The sequence below is a fragment of the Prunus mume genome, linkage group LG6, assembly GCF_029339155.1.
Source record: "Prunus mume cultivar Tortuosa linkage group LG6, ASM2933915v1, whole genome shotgun sequence".
NCBI classification, from domain to species: domain Eukaryota; kingdom Viridiplantae; phylum Streptophyta; class Magnoliopsida; order Rosales; family Rosaceae; genus Prunus; species Prunus mume.
Window position 1 is genome coordinate 5,590,365 of NC_142703.1, and position 11,832 is coordinate 5,602,196.

General features: G+C 36.1%; 1 protein-coding gene and 1 pseudogene across 2 annotated transcripts; both read left to right on the forward strand.

Annotated features, from left to right (window-relative positions):
- Window positions 1-6,807: 6,807 nt before the first annotated feature.
- Window positions 6,808-8,252, forward strand: LOC103336357 (U-box domain-containing protein 28 pseudogene; annotated as a pseudogene). Its single transcript, XR_016127719.1, has one exon. The product of XR_016127719.1 is annotated as a U-box domain-containing protein 28 pseudogene (transcript).
- A 977-nt stretch (window positions 8,253-9,229) lies between these two features.
- On the forward strand, window positions 9,230-11,832 carry LOC103336356 (G-type lectin S-receptor-like serine/threonine-protein kinase LECRK3). The gene has a single exon (XM_008239398.2). It carries the CDS (start codon window positions 9,333-9,335, stop codon window positions 11,655-11,657), a length of 2,325 nt encoding a protein of 774 aa, XP_008237620.2. The 5' UTR covers window positions 9,230-9,332; the 3' UTR covers window positions 11,658-11,832.

An 11,832-nucleotide genomic window follows, 5' to 3' on the forward strand; every position in this document is an offset into this window, starting at 1 on the left:
AAAGCAAATGGAGATGGCTGGTCTCAAAGTTTGAGAGTATAGAATTAGGGTACAAAACTATTTAAGACCTCGTATATAGATGAATAGTTGTATTTGACGGCGAAAATTTGGTTTTGAAACCCTTGGCATTTGGAGGAAAAAAATCTTGTACTAATTGGTTTGCTTGAACATCAATTTTTTGTAAGAACAAAAAAATTCTAACATGTCCTGAGCTGCAACTGTACATTAAAAAAAATTAAAATGTACTCCAAGTGTCATGATATTTTTGTTGAACAAATGTGATTGAATTTTACCTATGCTTGGACTAAAAACGAATATCATCAAAATGTCTCAGTTTACTTGATTGCATGCAGGTATTCGGGTTTCTTAACGAGGAAGCTTCTTCAATGACATTGAAAGTAAAAGAAATATCATGGTTAGGTTTTGACTTTGATAAAACAAAAAACAAAAAGAAAGAAAATAAAGGTTTCTTGTATTAGTTACTCATCCGTTTCTTATATGTCTCATGTAAAGAAAGTCAAAGGTACAAAAAACGTGTTCAATTATTGAATTGCATTGGTTGATCAGATGATCTTCACTCATTTGTCCTGGATGTTTGAGATTGACAAACAAATATGATGACTAATTTAAAAATTCTAAATGTTCTAGGATTATGTGGATAGAATATAGGGAAAAAAGGGAGATTGGTTAAGATGCTTTTCAAACCATACGAATGTAAGAGCATTTTCAGCGGGAGGCCTCAGTCCTAGCAAGAGGCCTCCCAAGCTCCCATTTATGTTACCAGCTCAAGTCTTGTCAAGACAAGAGCTGTGCACCGCAATAACCTAGGCAAGCTCAAAGGTAAGACTTGCTTGGACTGTTGTTATCTAGACAAGCTGACCTAATGCTGACGTCATTGTGACATCAGAAACCAATTTAAATAACAAAAAATTGAAAAAAAAAAAGAAAAAAAAGAAAGAGTTGATATAGATCCAAATTCTCATTCAGGAGTTGGGTTTAATTCTTGGATTTGGTAACTTTGATATAAGTCCTTTGAACTTTTGTGCCACATAGGATTACGTAATCTTTTGATTTTTATATTTTTAAAATAATTTTTTGTTCCAATATTGCCCATTATCTTATATTACTTACCTTAATGAGATAATTAGCCAATATTATATTTCTTTCCTTATCCAATTTATCCTTTAGCACATAAAACGTAAGAAATAATGAAGTTATTAACTGCAGCAAATTTTTATGGTGGTTTTATAATAAATTACTAAATTTATGGTAAGTAAAGCACCTAATTAGGAAGACCCTTTTTTAAAAAAAAAAAAATAAAATATTTAAATGTTGTACATTGACATAAGAAATAAATAATGGAGTGAGTTTAGTGCTCAAGGGAAGCCAAACACTCATTAAAATAGATGAGAAAATAATGGAGATTCAAAGTTGGGGTTCATCCCAAGGCACAAATGACCCGCTGAAGCATGGTCTAATATCCATTTGCTATGCAGTCATAGTATCGACTTTTTCTCCTTCTTATTCTTCTTATTCTTCTTCTATTATTATTATTATTATTATTATTATTTTATGTTGAATATATGCTCAACTTTGAATCAGGTTTAGTCATTTTGTTCTTTATAGTTGTTCTTTTAAGTATAGTACACCTGAGATATAGGTAATACATTTTTTAAATATTTTTCTTCATATTATATATATATATATATATATATCTAAATTATAGGTAAAATATTCCTTTAACAAAAAAAAAAAAGTTATTAATTGACTTGTGTTTTTACATATATGAGATATAGGTACCACACTTTTTTGCCTTTTTTGTTTATGATTCAAAGTTATAGGTAACATACGCTTTACTACTTATCTTTTTTATGTACCAGAGATATAGGTAGCATATACTGTCCGACTTATGTTTTTATGAACCTAAGTTATAGGTAATTTAATATTCTGCTTGTTTATTTTTCCACCTTACTTATAGGTAAAGATGTTTTGTGGTTTGTTCAGCCTATGATGTAGATATATTATCCCATGGTATAGATATATTGTCCTATTGTCCATCACGTAGGTATAATATGTAGGTCTTACTTTTATTGATTAAATGGTATATATTAGGTAAATATTATCAAGGAAAGAATTCAAAATTCAATTACAAGGAAATTATGCATTAAATTTAGATTTTCAATATGTTTTTCTTATTTATTTCAAAGGGTAAAATCGACACAACAAAAAAAGTAAATAAAGTCAAAGGACTTACATCTAAAACTAAAAACGCATGGACTAAATCCAATACCAGCTAATCATTTTAGGACCTAAATCTAAGAACCCCAAAAAAATACCAACAATTTCATAATTTTTTAAAATAAATATCTAGCCATATTCTTCACTTTCCATACCAAAACTCTATACAAATTCCTTTCCTCATATCTCATGTGAATAATAGTTGCCATGATAATAGGTGGAAATGCTCTTAATAGTAGGTTGCTCTTGAGTCATGGCCTAGTCTCATTTGGTGGTTCAGTTTGGACTAAATTATTTCAATTAAATTGACTTAATGTTTTGGTGTTGTTTGGTGACTCAATATACTAAACTATTTAAATTAAATTGAACTAATGTTTTGACTGTTGTTTACTGAACTTCTAAATATTGAGACTAAACTTCTTAAATTGAACAAAAGTCCAATATATTGTGTCTTATAAGTCCCACTTAAATAGATGGAAGTCATGTTTTAACTCAATTCCAATCCAATCTAATCCGAAATATTTGATGTGGATGGAGAAGGATCCTAACTTGACTCGCTTCTCTGATCAGATAGTTAAATTTGCACAATATCTTGGGCCTGCTAGGTGGGGGCCTCAGAAATTAAGATAAGATCTTCCACAAAAAATATGTGGGACTTTGCAGCCCAAACCTCATGGCTCTAATTAAGTGAATAATTTCTCCATAGAGCAGCGCCTTGGTTCTTTCTTTGTGCTGAAGTGATCAGTCACTTCACCATTCAAGACAATTATCTTTGAAAATTAATTGATTGATCTACACAAGCCATGATCAATTAAAAACGCACACCCTCCTTGATGAAAATCCAATTCACTCAATTTTCCCAACCATTTATTTTTTTTTAGGTTTTTTCCCCTCTAGGCATTATATACTAATTCAACAGTTCTTGGGCAAGCAAGATCATACATACATAGTAATATGTGGGTGCCTGGGACAAAGCTTATTTTATTTGGACAAATTGACTGATTAAGTAGTAATTTACGTGTTGGGGAATGAGATTAGCCTCACATCGGATAGGAGACAAGACATTATAAGATGCATATTATTATTAGGGTTTTTTGAGATAAAACTCGACGTCGTATTATTTAGCCGGATTACCTGATTAATTAGTAAATTAATCAAATCGATTGGTTGTAATTATATATATTTTTTAAAAGGGGTTAGTAGCAGTAGTCATGAATAAGTAAATAAAAGCATAAATTATTGACAATTATGTTGCGGAGAAGTTGAGCTTAAAACAGCACAGAAGAAATATATAATTGCTAGTAAATAGAGTTACGAGCAAACATGGAGTTTGACATTAATTCATGAAATGAAAATGGTAGGTTCATCAGTCTTCTTCCTGGCTAACTTATTAAGTTGTATTAATTCTAATTAACAAGAGTTAAGTAGCTAGGTCCCTTCCATCAGTCTCACCTACTACTATAAAGTTAATTTCAACAATTATAAATTATGAGTGTTGCTAAATGAACTCTAAAATTAACTAAGTACACCATACTATCAAAGTATTGATTGAATTACTAATTTACCCTAATATAAAATGACTAAAAAGATATATTGAATTGTGAAACATAACACTATATATTTTTAGAGTGTACTCAGTTAATTTTAAGATTCGTTTAGCAGCACTCTTTAAAAACCATCTAAAACATGACACCGCATATTTTTCCCTACACTTCTCTTCTTCTCCATCTTAGCATTTGGACAGCCGAACTCTTTTATCTCTCAAAACCAAGCCCAGCAGAACCTCTCTTCTCCTTCCAATCACTCTTCTTCTCCGAACTTATAATTTTTTCATTTTTCTCATCTTTCAATTCAGAAAATTCCCTAAAATATTTGAAGCTCCTTGTAAAAACTTTGTTTTCTCCAATTTCCCTCCTCAAAAGTAGCCACAAGAATCATATTGGGGCATATATCAGCAAGCAAGGCAATCAGTGGGTTTGTGTGTGTGTGTGTGTGGTCATGAATCAAAGATTTCATTGAAAAAAAGACAGAGACTGCAAGTAGGCTAACCTTGTCAACCCCTGGCTGAGAAGGCAATCAGAGTTGTTTTTTGGTTTTAGATGTTGGATTCATTAATAATAAAAAAATCAGATGGCATGAAATACTATGTTTCTTTGGAAAAAAAATTTAAAACCCCGAAGCTGCAAAATTGAGTATTTTAATAAGAGTGATTCCCTTACTTAGTATTACTTATTATTTGATTTAGCATCAAGAGGAATGAAATCAAAGAATTATGTTGAACGTTTTTGTATCATTAGTTAGATTTAGGAGATATAAAAAAGAACAATATTGTCCAGATTTTACAATTAAAATTTTTGAGAATCAAAGTATGGAGAAACGGGGATCATAGGGAGATCGATGAATGTTGTTGGTTTTTGTTTTTTTTGGCGAGATAGAGTGTATTAGGGTGTATCATGGGTATTTTTGGTAGTTAAATAGGGTGTACTTAGTTAATTTTACATTTTGATTTAAATATTAGAGTGTACTCAGTTAATTTTAGGGTTCGTTTAGTACCACTAAATTATATATTTGTTCTTTTAGTCTTTTAGTTCATCCTCATTAAACATCACACATAGATTGATATGAATTGTCTTGTCACAACAGATATCAAATACCAAAGAACATAGGTTATCGTTTTTTTTAAAACACAAGTAATAGTCTAAACTACAAGGGGAATGAGATCACTGGTCTGCAAGTCAAAGTCCTTTTCACTAGACTAAACCCCATTAACGAAGATTAGTGATTGTCAAATGACAAAATCGAGAACCAAATTAGTCCAAGTGAAAACTTTTTTTCTTCTTCCATCTACTTGATTTGATTCAATTCAGCAAATTTACAGATTCAAATGCCGACCCATATAGAATTCTATCATACCCCTACTCTCAGTCAAAATTGTCTGTTCCCACCATTTCAATTTGTACAATGTGACAAACACATTGCTCATGGAAAGGCCCCTCTACTAAGAAATAAAGTCAACATCGGATTCAACTTATTTGAATTATTATTATTATTATTCATCATACTTAAACAATATCAATATGATATTGACTATAGTCTTGATGTGCAAGTGGCTGTATGTGAATGTCGTGTAGCCTTCCTCTTCTGCCTTTAGACTAATTTGTCAATTTGAATTTTTGAACCCAATTAATAATATAATCTAGACTTTTAAAAAAAAAAAAAAAAAAAAGAAAAAGAGAGAGGCATAGTCTTTGGTCTTATCGCCTCAGAAGTCAGAAGAGGAGACCCAGAGAGCACTCAATAAATATTCATATTAGGCGGAGGCGGGGAAGAAAATTCAAAGCTCCATCCGACGTACGTCTTCAGTCTTTTTGTACATCCCGCGTGTTCACACGTCGACGGACTGGACCCCACACTATACACAAAAGAGCCACTGCTTGCTTGTCTTTTGGGTCTTTGACTAAAAACACGTTTAAAATGTAAAACTAATCACGCAATTACATTCATAGATATTTCCACCTCCATTTTTTCTTCTTTTAAAACCTTTTTTCATGTCACCTGGAAAATGTTACCCAAATGAAACTAGCATCTTATGTTTTCATATTTAGTTAACCCAGATCTTTTCTGACCCAAAAAAAAAGTTGATAATAATTTTCAAATAGAGAAGTTATAATAATAATAAATAAAAAATCTTTAGCTGATAATTCTGTTACAAACTCAGTTTGAATTTAGTGATACTCATCTTCTTAAAGTTGACGGAGGATCTCCAAAAGTTGAATCACACCTCCCCTATTGATTAGAATAATATAATGGAGGTTTCACTAAAACACTCAAAATGGGGGCTGAAATTATAAAAAAACTCAATACCCAAAACACTTTATAAACACACCCAAAACCCATTTATAAACACACCCAAAAAATATACGATTGTTGATTTTGGGTGTGTCTCTATGTTTAAATAGTGTTTGGGTTTTTTTATAAATACATGTCTAGGATTGGGTTTATTTATAAATTTGTATAATATAATCCTATTATTTTTGTTCACTCATATAATTTTCTTAATAAATTAGAATATGGATTTTATTAAAGAAATTTCCTTTGTTGTCCTCAAGTACTTTTGGATATGCATACAAAGAAATAAGCAAGTAATCCATTGTGAAAGAAATAAACTAAAACCCTTTATAACTATTATAAAAATTAGGGTTTGGCTCCATTTTTACTATGATTATAAAGACAATTTTACTCGGATAAATATTGTGTTATAATATTTGGAAGTAATTCTGAAAGTGATTTTATGACGAAACACACATGAGGTGCTTCTCTCCATAATCAATTAAAATCGCTAAAAATAATTATATGGAGAAGTTCATTTTAAAAATGGAAAAACGTCATGGTCATTATTGGAATTTCACTGCCCATTAACTCTATTTTCCCATGCAAGGTATTTTACGCGCAAACAAACCCAACCAACAGTAAGGCCTTAACTAAGCAACAGGCCCACATTTGACCAACGACCACTGGCACACACCAAGTCAAAACGACAACGTCACCTTCGTCTTCAAAAACACCTCCCAAGCTGTGCTTTCTTCCAAAACTCAAAGCTCTCTGTGACTCTCTGAGCTCTGAGCAGCAAAGACCAACCAGCGAACTTCAGAAAATGGTGAGGGACGAACTGTACATAACCGTGCCGAACCTCTTCCGGTGCCCAATCTCAATGGACGTGATGAGGTCTCCCGTAAGCCTCAGCACCGGCGTCACATACGAGCGCACCAGCATCCAGCACTGGCTCGAATCCGGCCACGACACCTGTCCCGCCACCATGCAAATCCTCCAGTCCAAGGACTTCGTCCCCAACCTCACTCTCCGCCGTCTGATCAACCTCTGGGCCCAATCCCACGGCCCCGCCTCGCCTGCCTCACCTCCTTCTCTCTCATCCCAACAGCTCACCTCCCTCGTCCAGTATCTCGAAACGGAGAACGAGAAATTCAACCAGAGTCTTCTCCACTCGTTGTCGAAGATGGTCGATTTCGCGAAAGCCGGCGACGAGAACAGGAAGTTTTTGGCGAATTTCAACGGTTTCGTTCCCGCCATTGTTGGGGTTCTGAACAGAGAAGGCGTCGAAATCGAGGTTCTCGAATCGGTAATTAGGGTTTTGGATTTGATTTTGCCTCAAAATGGAGTCAAAGAACAATTGCGCCAATTGCTTACGAAAAGCAACCGAAATTGCCTCTCTTCGATTCGATTGCTGTTGCAGAAAGGCAGCCTGAGCTCGAAGATCGAATCCGCCAGGGTTCTGGATTCGATCGCGCTCGAGGCCGAGTCGAAACGATTAATCGCAGAGAAAGAAGGCTTATTGTCCGTACTAAACGATCTATTGAGCTCAGAAACCGATCAGAACCTACACGGCGTCGTTTTCTCATGCTTAGCATCCGTGTCAGTGACTCGTACAGTTAAAGCGGAACTCGTCCGGTTCGGACTCGTCCGAGTCATCACAACAACGCTCTTAAACCCCGACACTACCATCTGGCTAGCGGAAAAGTGTTTAAAGCTTTTGTCCACGATTGCCACGTGTGCGGAGGGCCGGTCCGCGATAAGCGAGGAGGAGAAATGCGCAGCCGCGGTGGCAGAGAGGCTGATGAAGGTGTCGCGGTCGGCGACAGAGGACGGCTTGGCGGTGTTGTGGAGTGTGTGTTGCATGTTGGGGGATAAGAGGGCTAGGGAGAGTGTGATGAGGAGCAATGGGGCGGCAAAGGTGTTGTTGGTGATGCAGAGTGGATATGGGGAGGGGAATTTTGTGAGGAGGATGTGCGGGGATTTGATTAAAGTTTTGAGTGTTGGGTTGGGGTTGGGGTTGAGCTACGACACCAAAACTTTACATATCATGCCTTGTTGAAAATGTTGTTGATTGTATTGTATTGGGAACTTTACTTGATGATTTGGATCATTTTTTCGGATTGTGGATTTGATGGGAAAATTAATACAAGAAAAGGGAAATTCTTTTTGTTCTTTTGTTTTAATCTTTCATCTGCTTTTTCTGTCATTGATGTTGGGAAAACGAGATCGTGTTCTATGATTGCTATTTTTTGGGGGGATTGTGAATGTGCAATGAGTTGATTTAGATGGCTTCCATCTAGTTGTAAAGGAGCAAAGTTGGCAAGTGGCAAATGATTTAACAGAAACTTACAAGTGCTAAAAACAATCGAAGGATAAAGACATTTTGTTAATCTCATATCAATGTCCACTTCTTTCCTTTCTTTTTCTGTTTCAGAAAGTTTTTTCATGATGAATTGGGTTTTCAGTTATTCGTTCCTTTTTTAAAAAAATTCAAAACTTTTTGTTGTTGAGGAAATGTTCATATTGGATTCAATCACTAGAACAAGAATCTGAAAAAAGAAGACTAATAAAGATTTAGGACAAGAATCCTTGTTCGTATTTCGGGTTCTCAAGGAGTAATTATGGAATACTACGGTAGTATGGCAATGTTGTAAATTTTGTACAGGTGAGATATATTTACCAAAAATCGAATAGGGTGAACAAATAGTGGTTTGCTTCTTTCCTGGGGTGAGCTAAAAAGATAAAAATATTTTGTTAGGATGAAATTTCAATTTCTTTCCGTCACACACTTGATTTCTGGAAAATGTTGTTTCAATGGTGGAAGAATTAGGTACACGTAGCAGGACCCAAATTTCAAACACCAGCAATCATGGTAAACAAAATACGACCATTCCAGGTTTTGAATTGTTCAACAGAAATCAACTGCACGGCACCCTTTGTTCAACAAGTTTGACCTTATTTTCGTCTTACTTAGAAAACTAAAACAAATTGAAGTTGAAGTTGAATCTCACGGTCCAGAGTCAACCATCACCAAAGACATTTTTCTTCTTGGGAAACAGGAACCAATTTCTGGTCTCCACTCTCTTTGGAGACTTTAAGTTAAAAGACTTGGAATTTTGACTTGGTGGAATGGAAATGTTTCTCACTTCCTTTGATTGAGGCCTTGAAGTTGATAAATACAAGATACATACTGTGCTATCTTGCAGATTAAAATTATATGAGAAAAATAAGCCTCTCCAAAGAACAAGAAAAAACTTCAACCAATGTCTGCAACTTTTCTATTTCTTCTTCCATTTACTATATTCTCTATTTTTGCAGCCGCTCAACCACGAACTTCCAACATTAGCTTAGGCTCCTCTCTCTATCCCAATAACTCACAATGGTTATCGAATTCGGGCCAGTTTGCCTTCGGCTTCTACAGAGAAGGCAATGACTTGGCCATAGGCATATGGTTTGAGAAAATCCAACCACGAACAATCATATGGACAGCAAACCGGGATGTTAAGCTGCCACGCTCCAATGAAGTTCAATTGCTTTTGAATGAAGAAGGAATTAAGGTCATCTTACAAGATAAGCAAGGCTTATCACCACCTATTTCAAATATTACTGAGCCTGTTGCATGGGCTTCCATGCTTGATTCTGGTAACTTTGTCCTCTACAACTCAAATGCAAAGATCATTTGGCAGAGTTTTGATGCTCCCACGGATACCATCTTATCTGGTCAGCGTCTGTTGGCTGGGAAGAATCTTGTCTCTAGCATCTCTGCCACGAATCACGCGACGGGAAGGTTTCAACTTTTCATGCAGCGTGATGGGAACCTGGTGCAGTACCCAGCGAATCTAATTTTGGTAACAGCTCAGTATGCTTACTGGAATGCTGAGACATCTACAGCTGGAGACAATGTGTCTCTGAACCTTGATCACAATGGACAGCTATATCTTCTCAATTCCACTGGTTTCTATATAAAGAATATCACTAATCAGATACAGCTGTCTGACAACCGTGTATACCGTCTAACGATTGACTTTGATGGAATACTTCGGTTGTATTCTCATAGTTCGACTCCGAATGATCCATGGTCAATTGAGTATTCATCACCTTCTGATAAGTGTGCTCCTCTGGGCCTCTGTGGCTTAAATGCATATTGTGTTCTCATAGCTGAGGATCCCCCTTGTTTATGTCTTCCTGGTTTTGTTTTCATTGATCAAGGCCAAAAGTATTTAGGTTGCAGGAGGAACTTCAGTACAGTTGATTGCGCGAACAAGAATGAAACTAGATATTCCATTACTGATCTTGATGGCCTTGAATGGGAAGACAACCCATATTCTGTTCTCACATTGAATGAGACTGCTTGTAAAGAGGATTGCTTGAGAGACTGTAACTGTGAAGGTGCAGTATATAAGGACAAGACGTGCAGAAAACAGAGGTTTCCGCTAAGATATGGAAGAACTGATGGAACTGCTTCAACCCTAGTCAAAATTGGCATTGAGAGTTCAGGGACAAAAACTGTGAGCAAGGGAAGAAACAAACAACTTCAAACAGACATCTTTATTAGCAGTGTTGCAATGTTAACTTTTGCACTTATTATTCTAGCAATTACTGGTGTTGTTATTTACAGATATCGTGTTTTGGGGTACAAAAAGGTTCTGTATTCAGCGAATGGTGGGTTCGTTGAAGATGTCACTCTGCGATCGTATACATATGTTGAGCTTGAAAAGGCAACCAAAGGTTTCACTGATGAAGTGGGCAAAGGAGCTTTTGGGACAGTTTATAAAGGGGTCATATCAAATGGCGGGAGAGTAGTGGCGATCAAGAAACTAGAGAAAGTGGTGGGTGAAGGAGAGCGAGAATTTCAAAATGAGATGAACGTAATTGGGAGGACCCATCACAAAAATCTGGTTAAATTGCTTGGCTACTGTCATGATGGATCAAACAGGCTTTTAGTTTATGAGTACATGACCAATGGCTCACTTGCAGATTTCCTTTTCAGATCTGATGGAAGGCCAGCTTGGGAGGAAAGAACGGGTATAGTTCTCAATGTAGCTCAAGGCATACTTTATCTACATGAAGAGTGTGAGACACAGATCATCCACTGTGACATCAAACCCGAAAATATACTAATGAGTCAGCAAAAATGCGCAAAACTTGCGGATTTTGGATTGGCCAAGCTGCTCAAATCTGAGCAAACCAGGACACATACTAGGTTCAGAGGAACCAGGGGGTATGTTGCACCGGAGTGGCATAGAAACATGCCGATAACAGTGAAAGCAGATGTATATAGCTTTGGGGTTGTGTTGTTGGAGATCATATGTTGTAGAAGAAGTGTGAATATGGACATTCCTGAGGATCAAGTAGTTCTTGAGAACTGGGTGTACCATTGTTTGGAGGCTGACGAACTGCATAAGCTAGTGCAGGATGAAGAAGTGGACAAGACTAAACTTGGGAGGATGATCAAGATAGGACTTTGGTGCATCCAATATGAGCCATCATTGCGCCCATCGATGAAGAAGGTGGTACTGATGCTGGAAGGGACAGTAGAAATACCAGCCCCTCCAAATCCTGACTCATTTTTCAGTTCCATAAGTTGAGTGAGCCTTGCACTTAAATGGACAGCAGTCACAGCACCCAGAGTTTTTTAGGCCAATTGAGTGGTTAACTGGTTAGTAAACTGGCTTTGAGTAGCACTTTGTCTTCGCGTACTATTCTACAGACTGATAAGTAAATTGCAGACTATCCTATTGATTAGCAAAATTTATTCTTATA